This window comes from Anneissia japonica, unplaced genomic scaffold (genome assembly GCF_011630105.1).
Source record: "Anneissia japonica isolate Jap-2015-1 unplaced genomic scaffold, ASM1163010v1 scaffold2652_len1590060_cov184, whole genome shotgun sequence".
Taxonomy (NCBI): Eukaryota; Metazoa; Echinodermata; class Crinoidea; order Comatulida; family Comatulidae; genus Anneissia; species Anneissia japonica.
The window spans coordinates 1,507,660-1,525,797 of NW_022699919.1; the positions used below are offsets into that span (position 1 = coordinate 1,507,660).

General features: G+C 34.5%; 2 protein-coding genes across 10 annotated transcripts in view; one reads left to right on the forward strand and one right to left on the reverse strand.

Annotated features, from left to right (window-relative positions):
- LOC117103221 (V-type proton ATPase 116 kDa subunit a-like) overlaps positions 1 to 11,321 on the reverse strand; it is a 21,186-nt gene extending 9,865 nt beyond the window's left edge. For 2 of the 3 annotated variants that reach the window (XM_033243773.1, XM_033243771.1), the window contains exons 1-12: positions 11,208 to 11,321; positions 10,238 to 10,465; positions 8,673 to 8,770; positions 8,033 to 8,161; positions 6,603 to 6,679; positions 5,373 to 5,499; positions 5,165 to 5,247; positions 4,065 to 4,158; positions 3,527 to 3,736; positions 2,826 to 2,976; positions 2,557 to 2,696; positions 1,173 to 1,409 (exon numbers count right to left, since the gene is read on the reverse strand). In XM_033243773.1, the coding sequence (XP_033099664.1) occupies positions 1,173 to 1,409; positions 2,557 to 2,696; positions 2,826 to 2,976; positions 3,527 to 3,736; positions 4,065 to 4,158; positions 5,165 to 5,247; positions 5,373 to 5,499; positions 6,603 to 6,679; positions 8,033 to 8,161; positions 8,673 to 8,770; positions 10,238 to 10,433 (1,542 nt within the window). In that variant the 5' untranslated portion in view covers positions 10,434 to 10,465; positions 11,208 to 11,321. Of the gene's footprint in view, positions 1 to 1,172; positions 1,410 to 2,556; positions 2,697 to 2,825; positions 2,977 to 3,526; positions 3,737 to 4,064; positions 4,159 to 5,164; positions 5,248 to 5,372; positions 5,500 to 6,602; positions 6,680 to 8,032; positions 8,162 to 8,672; positions 8,771 to 10,237; positions 10,466 to 11,195 lie in introns of all 3 variants that reach the window. The other variant, XM_033243772.1, reaches the window with a different exon arrangement.
- Positions 11,322 to 11,959: 638 nt separating this feature from the next.
- LOC117103223 (V-type proton ATPase 116 kDa subunit a-like) overlaps positions 11,960 to 18,138 on the forward strand; it is a 36,124-nt gene continuing 29,945 nt past the window's right edge. For 6 of the 7 annotated variants that reach the window (XM_033243780.1, XM_033243779.1, XM_033243782.1 and 3 more), the window contains exons 1-3: positions 11,960 to 12,062; positions 14,672 to 14,830; positions 17,497 to 17,575. In XM_033243780.1, coding sequence (XP_033099671.1) covers positions 14,714 to 14,830; positions 17,497 to 17,575 — 196 coding nt within the window. In that variant the 5' untranslated portion in view covers positions 11,960 to 12,062; positions 14,672 to 14,713. The remainder of the gene's footprint in view (positions 12,063 to 14,671; positions 14,831 to 17,496; positions 17,576 to 18,138) is intronic. The other variant, XM_033243781.1, reaches the window with a different exon arrangement.

Here is an 18,138-nt window from a genome sequence, read left to right on the forward strand (position 1 = left end):
TATATATATATATATATATATATATATATATATATATATATATAATTAAAACGGAACAGTAGAGAAAATCCGATCAGAATGACAAAATAAACAACTAAGTATCCACTGGAAGGAATCCCAATATCTGCAGACGGATCCGATTCGGCCTTCCAGGACTCATCAGTGCAGCTGGGGTATAGACCCAAAAGAAACGTTTGACCAGCTTAGGAAGGGCCCAAACCAGTCCCACTACCACTAATGATTACAGAGCCAAACCAAGGCAATATATGTTTTTATATATATATATATATATATATAAACAAATAAATGAGGCATGTGGAAAAATGGCTAAGTTGTAGCAAAAACAGAAATTCAAGTCATTGGTAATTTTCAAATTTCAAATACCTGTAAAACAGTGTCTCTTATTGAAATTTTCAAAGTTTTAGATAGGAAGTAAGAGTACAACACTCTTGGAGTTATTGTTCAGTAATCATCTTCCAAAATTTTTTTGTGCATAAATGCAATTAACAACCAAAAAGATCGGAGATAACCGGTTTGTTGACTTTATTTTCCCGAACTAAGACGTTAGGACATAATCATGTATCAAACTCTTGATTTATAGGGAAAAAATGATCATACAGGCCTATGTGACAAATTAGCAATTTTGACACAACATGCCTCAAATACAGTATTTTAAATTAATGTATGATTTTCAAAATATACAAAGATTATAACATTATAAATATAATCAATATATAAAAACAAATTAGTGCACTACAAAAATTTATGTTTAGGTAGAGAAATGTGCAAGTTTCCGTTTTGAATAACAATGGTAAGCAGCTTTCAAAAATTGATTGCGGTAAAACCAGTAAGGCCATCTGACATGTTTGACAGTGGGGTCCGAGCCAAGGGGGCTGACTAGAGCCTTGGTGAGGGTACTGGAATGAAAATTGCTGGTAGGGTTCATAGGGAGAGTTTTATGGCTTGGTATGGTCAAAAAATGTTCTTTTAGACCACAATATTTGGGATTGGTGATCAAATATTACTTTATTTTGATAGGCCAATGAATATTTTTGGGCCGACCACCTCACCATGGCGTCGTACCAGGTGGGGTCCAGACCTGTTCAACAAGGGTTGGGGGGGGGGGTAGATATTTCAATAAGCTAGAAAGACACAATGATTACTATACTCACAGGGTCCATTCCATATGGATAAGGGATTCCATTGGTTGTATTCTGTGGCCTCAGAAAATAGGAAGCATCAGCAGCATACAAATCACTATCTGTGAACTTCATCCCACTAACATTCCAACTGGAATCAAAGAACTTCAATGACTTGGAAAATACATCGTTATATATGAGGCCGGTGTAGATTGAGAAAATGCCCATCAAGAATATGATATAGCGCCCTCCTAGGAGAATGCCAAATACCTTAAAAATGAAAAATATTCAAATTTCAAGTAAATTATCATTAATAAGTATTAAGATTATTCAATTAAAATCAATATTATTCATAACATTTTCTTCAGTTTTGGAAAAATCATCATCATAAATATCAACGTTGGCATTATATATTTTGATTTTATTTTTTAAAGTAATATACCATATTTATTTGAACAAATTCCCAGGCATTTATTGTTGAGACAGGTTTTATTTGAGGGAGGCATTTTTTGTGTAAATGGATATGTATATACTCAAATAAATGCCCCTTAATGTCACTGTAAATGTGAAACTACAACACATAGCAACCATCAAAATGAAAACATGTAATTCTACTGGAGTAGAACATTAATATAATGTATTGAATGATGTTGCTTCCATTAAATTTGTTTACAGTCATTTGGGGGCCTTTATTCAAGGAAAAAGAAATGCCTGAGGATGTTCCTTCGGAGATGTTGATTCCATATTAGGCTATAGAGGGGGCTATTCTCGACAAAAATATGGTGTGTCTACAGGCCTGGAAATTTTTTTTGATAAAATTCCTAGAGCACCAAATTTTATCTGTATACTACAAAGTCCAACACTAGTGGTGTGGAAATGAGCAAAAAAAAAAAGTTTCCAAATTTTAACAGTTCCCCAAGAGAAATGCATAATGCGTTTAAAGACAAGCCACACCAGTCAACCCTTGTAAATGATTGATTAATGGTTATTAACACAGGGTTACATTGATTTATGGTTATTAATACAGGGTTAAACAGTAAAATAAAAATTATAAAATGGTAAAAGAATAACTTAAATCCAACATTTTTCATTATGAAGTTACAGGATTTTAAACATACAGCTGTTTAAAGATCAGTATTTGAGATATCTGCCTTCAAAGTTTATGATTTCGGTAAATTCTCAAAGACCATCACAAAGTTGTTAAAAGATATTGTTTAATGTCGAAAAATAACAACATGATGTATAGATATATAAATTTTAGTTTAGTAAAGATATAAAAAAATTGACATTCCAACAGGTTTTGACCAATTTCTCCAAAACACAATTTGCAAAGAGTGATTAGTTTGGCTTGTCTTTGCTACATATAGCCCAGTAAAGATTGCCTGGGGGAAAAACTCAAGGAAAAAAAAAATGTCACCTCATCATTTCCATAGGCTTGAATAAGCTTGCGTTCATTTACGAGCAGCCACAATCCAAACAGCGCCATCAGCAGCCCATGACCAGCATCGCCGAACATTATAGCAAACAAAAATGGGAATGTAATTATTGCGTAGGGAGCTAGAAAGAAATAACAAGAAAATAAAATTTAGATAATTCATTTAGATAAATCCATTTAGCAGCTTGATGTAACCATGAAAGGTAATATGATAGAAATGTTTAGTAACTGATGGCTTTATGTTTACTGACCTGGGTTAACCTCTCGGTAACTAGCAACGCCATAAGCATCAATGATGTCTTGGAACACGCTTGTGAACTTGTTGGTCTTATTACATGTTGGTGGCTGGAGTGGTGAGTCTACACGATTCAGGATAGAGGGCACACTTGCTCCACTAGTCTCCTATGAATGTTGATGATATTAGCAATGAACTACTGTAATAACCTTACAAATCGTAACATGTTAATATCTTTATTACACACACCATAATCATTAGGTTAAAATGTACATTTTTTAAAAACATTATTATTGATTTATGTATTTACTATGAAATTCAGTAATATTCATTGTTTGAACATGACAAGAATCATCAATGACCTATCAAGGCTGGCATCTAGTTGTGTATTAGTTGTGAGTTCTCACTGCCTAAAGATAGGGGCCAGGGGCCCAGACTTTTAATGGGTGGCCCAGAATATTTATCAGCATTTTTAATTTTCCCCTAATTGGCCACTCAAAAGCAGACCATGTTTAAAAACCATCAAAATAATGTCATCAAGATGTCAATAATGCTGAAGGGGGGGGGGGGGTTCACTAAGACCCACATTCTGAATTTAATATCTTAACACCTTCAATGCCATGGATAAGAATCCTTGTCAAGATATGGCTGTTGCAGATAGGTCAGGAACATTTGTTTTGCTATTTAGCAATAATGGTTTTGCCTAAAGTATCTCACCGTGCCGTGTCTCAAGGCCAGTTGAATAGCATCCAGGTCATCGACCGGGCACCAGCATTCGGCAATCAGGCACCTTTGGGCATCCAGGTTGAAGAGGTTCAGAGTGTGGTAGATAGCTTTCATTTTGTTGACTTTAATGAACCACACATGAAGAGTGGTGGCGGTCTCCACAAGCAGACGCTGACGGTGATCATGGGTTTGATTCAAAACCTATGGAAACAAATCATTATTAAAGATAAAGTACACTGAGCTAAAACAATTTCTCAAAAATGTAATTAGAACACTGAATTGTCAATAAAAAAAAATCAATAAAAGTATCAAATTAAGTAACCAAATTGATATAAAGCTCTGTCCAGACTATCAAATTTTATTTCAAAAAAACATGACATGCCTAAATATGGTCATAATGGCATCACATCATGACCATATATAGGCACATTTTGATTATATGGGCATGCAGTAGTTTTTTGTTGAAAAGAAGCTTGAAAATCTGGACAGAGTTTAAGTCACATATGAAATCTATTCTGACTCCACCTACCATCTGTAGATCCTGTATTCTTGTTTGGATACCTGTAGTCAGCTCCTTCCTCTCTTCAATATCTTCGGGGCAAGGATACAGCGAAGCTCGAAATCTGGTCGAAAATCATCAAAAATTTTCTAAATAAATTTCTAATGGTAATTTACGAATGATGTTAGACCTACCTGACATATTCGTACGGAATTCTCAGTATGTTTCCAAATGCTTGCAGAAAAAAACCTTGCAAGTGATTAGGGTTGGAATGTGTTAACCTCTAGACCACCGAGCTTGCGCTTGGTGGCTAGTGATGAATCCAATCCCAAGTAGCACCATGTACTGCAATGCTATTCTGTAAGCATTCACTACTGAGTACTCAGCAGTCAGTACGATAACACTTAAGGTAGGGCAAACATCATTCGTATTATTTCTCCTGACACAAAAATGACATCAGAATATTAATTTAGTCATCTCAGACTAAACATTTAATAACCAAACTAGAAAAATATTATGAAGTTGTATAAAGTACATAATTAAATAATACCAAATAAATTAGTCTCCTCAATTTCTCATCAAAATTTATGATTTAGGCACATCATTACATTAAGATATCTGGTACTCTGGTTTTTAATCATCTGAATGTTTCAAGAAAATGAATACATGCATTGCACAGTGGTGTATCTAGGATTTCAAAATGAAGGGGGGGGGGCGGGGTGGCTTGCTGAATGGAAGTATTAAATCCACTGAGTTTTACACAAGATGCAAAACTAGGGACAGTGCGTATTAATGGCTACGATGTTTTTTAAGTAACTTACTGAGATAGGAATGACACATGAATAAAACAAAACAGCACAAAAGAACCTAATGACTCGGAAAGGTAAACAAAATACAAATCAATATAAACATGATTAAAACATAGTAAACGAGGCTATAAACACACAATTCCTAACTTTAGGGCTTAAATGAAGTAAAGACATTGAGAGCCTATGTGTTGAGTGATACTGATTGAGAGGTATGTTTGAGACTTGTGACTACAACATCTAATAGGGTACTATCCATCTGTACTTAGCGCACATGGATGTAAATAGAATGAGTATTAATAAATAAATCAATAAATAACATACCCTTCGCATATTTTACGGGCTCTAATCCCGAGCTGTTCGCCTTGAAAGAAGAGGACAAACACACACTTGTAAACATCATCTCCCTAAAAAAAAAATTAAATAAATATACACTTTTTATAGTTTTTTTTTTTTAATACAATTATTAAAAAGCAGACACTAAGGTGTGACTGTGTATTACATAGTTATAAAAGAAATAAATAGTAGATACCGTTGTTGGGTCCTGCAGAGGGTGTTCAATATCACTGTACCGCAGAAAGATGTTTCCACGGGACACACGCCACAACATTTGCTCAAATGCGGGCAATCTATCTCGGTTGATGACACCTGACAGACATCTAGGAAAATTAAAAATCCATATCACATATAAATTTTATGCCTTACTAATAGCTGGTAGATTTACTCGAGCATCACTGTAAAGCTCGTTTCTACAGAATTGCTCAGCCTATCGGCGACAGTCGCTGTTAGGAAGTTGAACCTCCTTCAACTTTGCTGACTGCGTTGCAGATAAATCGGGGTGCCTTCCAGGCAGGGCAGCTAGCAAATGCACCCTGATTCGTCTGCAAAGTTGGACTAGGTTCAACCTTCCTGACAACTGTCAGCGACTGTCGCCCATAGGGTAAGCGATTCTATGGAAACCAAGCTTAGTATTATTCAATGTTGAATGGTATGTAATAACTCATTATTTTCACATGTTGGTTTGTCGTCTAATGATGCTATTATTCATAGAAGTAAGAATATTCTAAATCACCTAAGTGTTTATGCTCATTACTACAAAACGTGTTTTATACCTGGAATGAACAGAGAATTTCGGACAGGTTATGGCAATCATGTGCATATATATTCACGGTTTGTATTGTTTTTGCTTGTCTTAAAATTTGTTCATGATGCAATTTGTATATGATATATTATACTTTTTATTAATAATTCTATATTGTGATACAATTTCAGTTAAAACAAATTCTGCATTGTCACAATTAGTAGAAAGATTGAAGAAAATATGAATGTACATATCAATAAGCGTAATTATATGGTTGCTAAGGCAACCACATGTATTGTTAACTTGTCTTGACATTTTTTCATGATGCAAATTGTATATGATATATTATACTTTTTATTAATAATTCTATATTGTAATACAAAATATTTCAGTTAAATAAATTCTGCATTGTCACAATTAGTAGAAAGATTGAAAAAAATATGAATGTACATAACAAAAAGCGTAATTATATAGTTTCTAAGGCAACCACATGCAATTTTAAACCACAAAGGAATTCCTTCATTTGACATAATGGTTTTTATGTGTTTGTCTGAATGATGTAATTGTATGGTTTCTTTAAGTGAGCATTTCAAACAATTTTAAATTGTTGTACTGAGTACAGTTTCCTATTGTAATTATATTTATAAGAAAAAAAAAGTTATTCAAATAGATGTGACATACCCTAGTGCATGGATACCAGAGATGACAGTTTGCCCGACAATCGGTTGATCATCTACAAAGGTTGCTTGATGATCGCCCTAAAAAAAAAAAAGCAAAAAATAAGCAAACACCTTCATAGAAAAATATAAATCAATAATACCAGGTGATGGAATGAAATACTTTCGATATGAGATACAAATCTTGGAGTTGGAGGAAGCGTCCTCGTCGCAGTACTGATTAACGCCAATTCTACCACCACCACACTCAGTGGACACGATCAGAACAGCGGCAGATCCACAGAATTTCTGACAAGGGGGGCGTTATATAGAGACTATTTCTCATAGGAGATTACCATTTTCTCAATGACTTCTTCGTCGCAAATTATGAGGTTGTAGATCACATCTGCTGGAATGCTCTCGCTGTATACTTTATACAGTTAATAAAGTGCGCATCGATCGAGTAGGCCTGACATATGTTTATTTAATTGCCAAAATCTCGGTCAGAATCATTTTTTAACAAATTTGAAATAATTCCAATGAAATATTATATTTCACACGTGTCAATACTAGCAACTTGAAAATATCATGTCGGCCGTTTTTATGTCTGATAACAGAACCTAAACTGAAGTAAAGCTAGGCCTAGCCAAGCAGTTGTTGTATAAGCTAATGTTTCCGGCACCTACTATATTTCTTTGCAGACCTATCTCAAAATCAAACATAAAAAATTCATCCGTGTTTATTTTTTGTGTGGAACACAAAAAAAAAAAATCAAATTTCAGTATTATTTTACATTTTTTCATGCTTAGGAATGTCTAAATTCAGTTAAATTAGCAATTCCATATTATATTTATAAATCTTTATAACAAATATAAATTCAGATTTTCCTTAACAACTGAAATTTTGCCGGGAATGGGACTTTTAACAGGGAGCTGAGTATGTGTTCCATCCATTGGTGTTAAATCGATTAATCGAGGCAATAATATTTTGTGAAGCACACCGAGGCCTTAGCATGATACGCTACATAAAGCCTGTTTCCCACTAGGCAAATTTATTTGTGTCAATCGAAAACGTTATTTTGCTTCCGGAGCTCTGATTTGTTGTGCATTTTTCGCTTCACAAAAAAGTAGAAAAACTCTGATAGAAATGTGGATGAACTGTCGCTTTTGATTCATGCGAACAAATTCGTCTAGCGGAAAACAGGCTTAAGACTACCAAATGATTATTATTATTAAAGGGAGAACCACAGGTGCCCAGGTTATGGGCCTGATTCTAAAACCGACGCGATTCTATGAACACAACGCGACAAATCAGTAGACAGCGTCTCATCGTCTAGCGCTCAAAGGGAGCAGTATTATATTTATTGTGCGACGGTCGTGCAATGGTCGTGCGACGGTCGTAAGATGCAGTGAGGTGCCAGGCTTTACTTGTGCAAGAAAGAAAAATTTAACATACTATATTGAAGAAAGATTGAGTATTGCGAAGAATGTTCATCTGTTCTTGCAGCTCAAGATAATTTCGATTCAGAGCCTCCTGATTTGAATTCACTTCACGTAATTCACTCTCAAGTTTGTCCAGTTTCGCCTGCAGATGGAAAACACAACACGTCAAGATTTTAATTAATTTTTGTTTAATGGATGCATTTAGTAAACAATAGCCTGTAAGGTTGCATGTTTTGAACACTTTTACAGGCCAAAAACTGGTTCATTGCAAATAAACATACAATATAAGATAAACACTAGCTAGAATAAGAAAAGTGTGCACCCACAAGGGTGTATGTTGGGTGTGGTCAAGGGTGCAAAATTGAGAATGCGGAACAAAATATTTATTACAAAGAAAACACAATTGTCATTTTCATTAACCCATAATATAGCGAAAATTTATTTGGTTCAAACAGGGGCAGAAGGGATGTGTGTCCACTTAAAAGTTTCAAATGCAATACAGCGGAACACCTTCTTTGGGAAACCATTACAGTGACAAACTTATTAAGGGGACACTTCATGAGTAAAAAGTATATCTTTTAACACTACAGCCAACCCCTTTCAAAGGGAACACCAGGAAAAGCTCCCATAGATGCGCGATTCATTAGCATTACCTCCAGATCAATGAGTTCTCGTGGCGCAGGAGCTGGAACATGCTCTCCGGCATCATGAATCTTAATGCCGCTACTGTTCACTTCTTTTTCAATGTAACCTGAAACCATTTGAAAAATATGGGATTCTTTAATTTAAGGTTTTGTAAATTTAATTTACAAAAAATACTTTTTGAATCACAATGAATTTCGTTCTGTTTTGATGCCCTTAACTAGTAACCCACCATTAGTTTTTTTTTTTGCTTTCTTAAATTAAACAATTCTTACAGTACCGCATACAATCATAAGGATACATAGAAAAAATGATTAGATTATCACTCTTTTTTTTTTTTAATCGATGAGGAGGGTTTTTTATTTTTTTTATTTTTTTTTTTTATATTTTTTTTGGAGGGGTTGGGGGATTTACATCCGGGTATTCCGTGTGCATGAACAGAACAAACATGACATTTAAACAACTGCCATGTGACTCAATGGCCTATCCAAAACTAGGCCTATATTCCGGTGAAAAAAATCAGACATTACTCAAGCATTAAAGGGAAGGGAACACCCTAATTATAGTTATATAGTAGGTAGTCTTTACCTCGAGCTGGGCCAGCCTTTGCCTAAATTCTTTTTCTTGATGTCGTAGGTTACTTTTTGCCCAACAACAACAATCAATCCAACCGAACACACCCATCACAAGGAAGACCGCCAACTTGTATTATGCATTATGTATCAAATTATTTTTAGCAGCGAGAGTCTCTGTAGAGCATGCGAGTCTTCATGCTGCGAATCAACAATCCGATCAGCGCATTGTGCGGGTCTCTTTAGGGAGGAACTGCAATGTTGACTATATTTAGCCGTAGCTGTGGAACACGCGAGTCTACACGCTGGAAATTAACGATCCGATCAGCCCACTGGGCAGATTTCTTTAGTGACGGACCACGTTGTTGTCTATTTTTAACCGCAGTTAGCGAGCTGTTCATATTCAGCGACAGTAAACAAGTTTAAAGAATGGGCTTTGCCTTTTGAACTTTACGTCGATCCAAATGTCTGATCTAATAAATTGGTAGAGCTCTGCCGAATTCGGAGCTAATTCCTTTATATTTTGTGAGCATTTGTTTATTGCAAAGTTGTTTTTATGCAGTTAAAATAAATGATGCAACAAAAAAAAATATATATATATATATATTTTTGTATTTACAAAATTTTTGACGCGGATGGGAGTGATAATCTAATAAATTCTTCTATTTGCCCTAATCTATGAGTACTTTATATTACTTTAGACATTACGCATTAATGATGTAGATTACTGTTGGAAAAAAAAACTGGTATAAATTAAATCTATTATTTGAAAAATGTATTTAAAAATTTTTTTTATTAAGCTTCATCACTGCACAGAAAACCAGCAAAAGTAGCAGAACAACAAAACAGAAGAAGCAGCGAAAAGGAAGGGATGAACAACTGTCGAGCGCCTCTACCTACATCCCTCCCTGAGCAAATTAACGTCACATCAAACAATATAGAGATGTGGAAAATCGCATGTTATATAAGATACGGTATACATGATTTCAACTTGATCAACTCACGGAGCTTTCGTTCCATCTCATCACACCTCCTCACTTCATTGACAAATTTCCGCTGAAAAGCATTCACTTCTGGGTTTAAATCTCTAAACTGCACGAGTCCAAGTTCTCCGAGTTCTGCCACACATGCGTAAGCTGCCTCTGATTGGAGGAACAGCTGAGCAAGGGTCATCTCCTCACTCCTGAACAATGACCCCATCTTCAGTGTTTTTTATTATCTTTTCTGAAAAACTGAAAAAAAAAAAAAAAAAGACTGATTGATGGGTCTTACTCTATTGAAGGTAAAAACTGCCCCTCTCCCTCTTGATGTTAGACAAGCATGGACCTCCTCCTCATAGTATCGTCCGATGCAAACAACAAATATTATATCATTAATTTGCCCATCCTAATGTTAATCGCTGATCTCTTGAAATCTCAACCCATGAATCAACCAGGGCCCAGGGTTTCATTTCAGGACCCTGACTGAGGCTCTAGATAGGCAGCCACCTGGTTCAGGCCTCTGTCAAACTTGTTGAAATTGAACCCCAGTTTGTTTTCCAATAAAAAGCGACCTTACTTTGGCTAGCGAGCTAGAGACAAGTGGCATATCACTATCAGCATTATTTATTTTAAATTTTATTGTGACAGCTTTCATTCATTTTATGATTATCTAATGATAACAATAATAATCTAATTATACTAAATAGCAAATATTTCCAGGTTTGAGCTGCAATAAAAGCAACAACGCCCTCTCTCTCCACTTGCGTCCTCGGTCTCCAGTCCTCTCTTAACCTCTCTAAACTAAAGCCTAGTAGGCCCTAGCTAGGACTCTAGGCCTATTTTGTTATGCCAAAGCCGCTGGCTAATTAATTATGAAATTACAGCAAATCTGTCTTTACAGAAATTGTAGATTTCGCTACATTCATTAGCCATTGCACATTAATGTAGAATATAATTGTAACTCGATATGCTTTAGGCCTACCAGCAATTTTACCTTTCTGGTGTTCCTGAATGAAAAAAACAGAACCCTTTCGCTGCTCAAACTTCGATCCCGGAAGTCAATAGAGGTGTCATGGTGTCATGTCATGTGATGTGTAATCACGAGGCCTAATTATCATAGCGTGTGTGTGCGCCTTGTGTGTCATCGATTAATATTATTTTCCACGTGACCGTCACCGCTTTATTTAATTTTTTTTTTTCATTTTCATTTTTTCCCATTTATTTTACTCTTTTTAAAGTACCATAAAGAGATGCAAACATAAAGGAGAGCACACGGCATGGAAATAATGATAAAAATGATGAATGATGATGATGTCATTGTCATGATGATCGAAGATGATAATAAAATACAATAATAATAATAATATTGATGATGGTAATGAATAATAATACTAATAATGATGATGATGATGATTATAATAACGATAAAGATGGTGATGACAATAATAATAATAATAGTAATAATAACAATTATAGTTAATTAATAATAATAATGATGATGATAATAATAATAATAGTAATAATAATAATAATAATAATAATAATAATAATAATAATAATAATAATAATAATAATGATGATGATGATGATGATGATGATGATGAGGATGATGATGATGATGATGGTGATGATGATGATGATGATAATGAATTTTTATTCATAGAACCCACCATAGAACAATACTGTAATCATAAATGAGCATGCGCCCTCTAGCGGTATGAAAAACATTTTAATAAACAACAGACTCTCCCTTCCCTTTTTTTATGAAGGATGGATGTGGCCAGATCGACGAAGTGAGGGAAACAGATTGTACGCAGTTTAGGTAGGATAGCAGTCATTCTTTGAAGAGGTATACTTCATATTATAATAGTAGGATTTATTCTACAACTACATTACAAGTAATTTAGGACAATATTTACGTTTGGTTTTGTGTTTTTGTTTGTTCGCGATGAATAGAGGCTAGGCTACACAGCTAGGCTTAGTAGGTTAGTTAGGCCCTAACTTAGGGCCTAGCCTAGGCTAGTAATAGTGTAGGTAGGCCTAGGCTAGCTACAGTAGCTAGACTAGCCTAGCTAGCGGGGCCTAGGCCGGCGCTAATGAACTTTCGCACCTAACTATTAATTCTTAACTTTTTTACCTCAACGTTCTTCTCACAGTTACCACATATAATTAACAAACATTTTCACCTGATTTAACCACTCACAAAGTACCTTTTTCAACAAATAAGCCCACAAACAAATAAGTACTGCGAAGTCTTTTGATTAAACGTTTATGAAAACTTATCTATTTGCCGTATTGTATGTCATTCTTTATATTGTATGGTCCTGTTGTTTGACTATGTGTGTTCACATGAAATTCACACGTACAATAATTGCTTCAAAAATTAGTAAAGATCCAAATGCGTACACAGATCGAAAGATAGGGCCTAGGGGCCTAGGCTAAATCCAGAAAAACAACTATTAAAGCCAATTATAAATGTCGGTTTGATTAACCTCGATTACGACAAGAAAGTTCAAAAAGATGGTACTGCATGATGCCACATTTTGTTCTCGGAAGTTTCATGGGAAAATTCCAATTAAAATGATAAGACTGGCCTTTAATTGTTTCAAAATTTAAGAATTGACTCGGACATTCTGGCAATTTCTTACTTGAATGCAAAAAAGTACAGCTCGTCGTGCTAGCAAGCGCGGAAACCCTTATCAACCTATATTAATAAAGGTATCTTTTTGTTGAAAAAATGTACTTTATGAGTAGTTGAATCATGTAAAAATGTTTTATAATTACACTTTTTTTTTTTATAAGAACCAGTAAAATTTTGCCCAGGCTCAGTGTTCTTATTTTTTGGCTGATTTCAGGTTCAAAATGTTCTTATTTTGTTCTTAGTTTACACAACTTTTAAACAAAAAATTATTTAATTGTATGGCAGTATGCACTGTACTGGAATGTAGGTGAAAGTGACCCCACAATAAATGGCCTCCAAATGTCAGATAGGTACACCTACTGTACTGTATTATAGAGGGTATTACAGTCACACCTACTCGCATAATGTACAGATATAATATTTTGGTTTTTAAAAATATAAACCTCATTTGGAATTTTACCTCAGCCTCAATTTGTTCTTATTTTGTTCTTAACTTTTAAGTAATTTCAGCCTCAGTGTTCTTATAAAATGTGTTTTTATAAAAAAAAAAAAAAGTTTATGTGTTTTTACTGTGAGAAGAAAATTCAGGTAAAAAAATTAAGAATTAAAAGTTAGGTGCGAAAGTGCATTAGCGCCGCCTAGGCCTACCGAACAACCGGTAAGGCCGACGAACTAACTAGGTAGTAAAAAGGCATTTTAATCTTATGTAGGCCCTAGGGCAGGGGTAAGCCTTACTGTATAAGAACAAAAGTAGGCCTATCCTAGGCCTAGAGTAGAGACTCAAGTCAGAGCATGCGAGAAAGTTGCCTTAAACTGGCGAGGATGAGAATATGCTTCAAAATAACACTATAAAACTAATCAATTAATAACTTTAACTGCTAATAATTGAAGGTTAAACTCGCTAAATGTGTTGATAAAGATGTAGACACTCAAGACCGTGTTTGCTCCTAATCAGTCGTCTGACAAAGAGAGAGAGAAATAATTGTGCGCTCGCTATTATAACAGGTTGTGCGTACTGTATACTTCCATGCATGCATTTGTAATTTGTTTATGTATGCATTTAATATATTGTCCCTACAAAGCTAATCAGAGTAATGCAGCGACAGATTGTCATATATAAAGTTCACTCTCTTTGAATTGTTTCAGTCTGATTAAAATGCTTGCTTGGTTGTAAACGTGTTACTTGGTTTTTACATTAAATTAACATTCAGAACTTACTGTTTGTCACCCTGGTCTAAAAACCATTCTTAAAAATTTGTAAAAAGCACTGAACACAAGCCATCTTAATGAAAGAAATAATGGAAATCAATAATTCTAAGACTACTGTAAGTTGATGTAGGCTACAGTATGCCAAACAGATATTGAAAGCATGTTCAAGTGATCATAGACAATCCAGTTAATTTTGATAAAGAAAAACTCTAACACTCTAATTCCTTTAATTATATTATAACAAAATCCCATGGACATATAGATTGTATAAAGCATACAGATAGGCCTATTGTCATGATTTTTATTCTTTATAAATGTATGGCAACCCTCCCAACATTTTGATGACACAGACTTGCGTCACGACTCAAATCTCGCAAGCGATTTGGGTAGGAATCGAATCCATGACTTCCAGATAACTAGCCTGGTGTCCTAATGACTAATCCACCGATCTTGTGCTTACTGTATTTTGTGGCTTACCCACTTTTTTCAATACAGTATTTGGGAATGTACTGACTTGGCATTCAGTACGACAACACATCAGGTAAGGCAAAACTTTATTACCAATATATTGTTTTTGTATAATAACATCTTATTTTTCTTTCCTGTAGAAAAATATCTAAAACACCTGTAAATTAAATCAATCTACCAGGATGGGGTCATTGTTCAGGAGTGAGGAGATGACCCTTGCTCAGCTGTTCCTCCAATCAGAGGCAGCCTATGCATGTGTGGCAGAGCTTGGAGAACTAGGATTGGTGCAATTTAGAGATGTAAGTTTTGTGTCTTTGGCTGTTGCCCATTTTCTCAATTTCATTGTATTGTTTGTAAATAAGAGTACATGGTGTTCCTTTTGGAGAATGAGGATGTTATGCTGGGGTCCCAAGTCTCTCAAAAGTCACAGAAGTCTCATAAATTCGGAAGGCCTTCCATTTTCCCTCAAGCAAGAAGAATCTCCCTGGAAAATAATTATAACCCATCTCCTGCAAGTTCATGAATTATATGAATTCATGGGTATGGAATCCAAAACGGCATTAAAAAATTGTTTGAATTTAGCTCAAATTTGACTTGCAGATCATTTAATTAATGGAAGACACAACAATTTGGCATGTAAAAAATAAGATTGACTTAGAAATTATTCAAGACTTTTTAAAAAGTCAACTTATGCAAGTTTACCTGTATAATATTTGTTGATATTCAAAGTCTGAAGATTTTTTTTTGTACTGTATGCCCCCATTCTGCAGCCTTTTTAGCTGACAACCCAAATTATGTCAAGCACTCAGACGCAACCCTTCGAACATTAAAGTCAATAAATCATGTTCGTTTTAGAGGGTATTAGAAGATACAACCCACTTGATTCTTTTGAAAAAAGATACCATCACCACAAAATCAATTTACTACCCCTAAAATAAAAAATATAACTTTGAATTACTCATGTAACAAAACCATGTACTGTAAGTTAGATTTGTAAAAATCAATGATTTACATTTATTTTACTATACATACAATCCTAGATTTGGTGCCAGAATTTTATGGGTTATTTGAAGACGCATTAAATTGAAATGTTTTCACCTGAAACCCATAGGTTGCGGAACGGTGATTTATGGGTTATGCGAAGACACAGACTTATGAAATTGAGAAAAAAATGTTTTCTTGGTATGATTTTCATCTGAAAGCCAAACACGTTAAAATGAACAAAACTAACGCTGACAGGTGTCATACCTGAAGTATATTCTTTAACATGAAACTTTGATAACACACGCATTACAAAAACGTTAACTGACGCACATGCCGCACTAATATTGCACTTTCGTTTACTGTATTTTTTATTTTGTTGGTCCTCGTTTGTAATAAGTAAAGTTTTCACGATCTAAAGAGATTATGGAACCCATCCAAATTTTCCCGTGACCTACAGGCTGCGGAACGGTGTTATAGTTCACATAATTATAGACACCATATTATTTTTCATCCGTAAATCTTTAATATCTGCTAATGTTTCAATGGAAGTGTGAAATAATATGGAATCAGTTTGTAACAGCCAACCAAGAAACAAGCAGTCATTTATTATAGATGCACGATTATTATTTAATAGAAGACAGGAATATGTTATTTCAGAGAGAATGAGTGTGATAATGGCCGTATTTGACTGGTCGTTCTTTGTTAAACCACGCCTACTTTATAGTGGTAAAATCCTTCTTAACGAAGATGACCGATCAAATAGAAAACTGGTAAATACTTAATACAACAAAATGGCATAGTTACACGCTGCGTACAGTAATCAAGGTTGCCTCGGCTTGTGGCAGTATGGGTTTTTTTTTTTATACGTATTTTCATCCAGTTTTTGAATTATGTTAGCCTACAATTATTTTTTTACTTTGTGTGAGTAAATATTTTAATCTTTATGTTCTTAAATTTAATCTAAATTATATTAACGCAAATGTTGTTGCTAAACTGACTAATGCGCCATGTTTATTTTGGTCGCATGGATAACTTAACGCTGATTAACACACTCTGGTTTATGTTAAATTTCATCGTCAAAGTCTACGAACCAGTTGAATGAAAATAATACTCAACAAAAAATAGTAGTCAACGAAATTAACCAGTCGAATAAGCACAGTGATTAATATTAATACTATGATGACAACAATGATGAACCCAAATAATATTAATATTTATCAGCATGTTAAATAGTAATATATTAATTGTCATTCATTCATATTTTACTTCTGAAAGAAGTTTTTATTCAATACTTAATACATAATTTTACACAGTTACAACACAGTACTAATCTGTTGATGACATCATTCACTGCATCATAGACTGCATGATGGAAAATCAAAACCTGTATTCATAAACAACGTAGTCAAAGTTCTAACTATGACTAAATCAGGTCCTAGTTTTAGTTCAGCTGAAGACGGCTGGCAAGCAACAACTATCAAACTAACCAACGAAAGGTGCTCATTTTAATAGCAGACGGAATTTTAGAGATCCGGTAACGCGGATGAATATTAAGTTGGTGTCTGACGTTCAAAAACACATTTCCTCATCATTGTAATAAACAATCATGTGGTGAAGCTACATGACCGCAACGTGAGGGGATTTTGTTCAAATCAGGAACTATCGCATGTGGCTAGCAAACATGTTAATTTCTCCTTTTGGAAGCTAAACTTGATGTCTCTTTTGTTAACACACTGAAGATATATTAGACCTGTGTATACAGTCCTTTTACTCATTTCACTTTATTGTGAGTTACAAAAATCCCGTTTTTAGTGAAGTAAATATTCCAAGTCGGCAATTCAGCCTGACCCTAGGCTGACTAAAAAAAAAATCAGTTTTAAGAATACCAGGGATAGTCTCATAAAACATTTGAATTGAGTTGATGATAAACAGTTAAATTAAATTGGTTTAATTCATTTCTTTGATTTTTTCCCCCCTATAGCTTAATCCTGATGTTAATGCATTCCAAAGGAAATTCGTCAATGAAGTAAGACGTTGTGATGAAATGGAAAGGAAACTTAGTAAGTAAATATCACGCCACAAGTTTGGCAGCGTGATTTATGTCAAGCGTAGAGACAGAAATTTATGATTTTAGCTGTGTATTTGATTACTTTTATTTAGTCTTTGTGTTCCTTCACAAGCTAAAACATTATCTGAAAAAGAAAAGTTAGGGTTGGCTTTTTATTTGGCATTTTTTTGGTTTTTAAATTACGAAGGAACCAAAATCACTTGGGGTGTTTGAAAAGTTTTAGCTCTGTCCTTACTATCACAAGCTTGTGCGATGTGCCCAAATATGAGCGTGATGGAGTCATATTACACCCAAATTATTGGGCATATCATTTTTTTACATAAAACTTGATAGTGTGGGTAAAGATTTAAATAATATTTGATACTTTTAACCTTAACCTGGATTTTAGCCAGGTACTGTACTGTACAGTATGAATGTTATTTCAGTAAAAAAATATAATGATAATTGACTAGTCCTGATTTACAAATTTCGTGAGCAACACAAGTATTTTGTTTTTTTCCATCATTTATATCTGAGCATTATAGGCCTATCATAAAACCTTGAATTGAAGCCTTG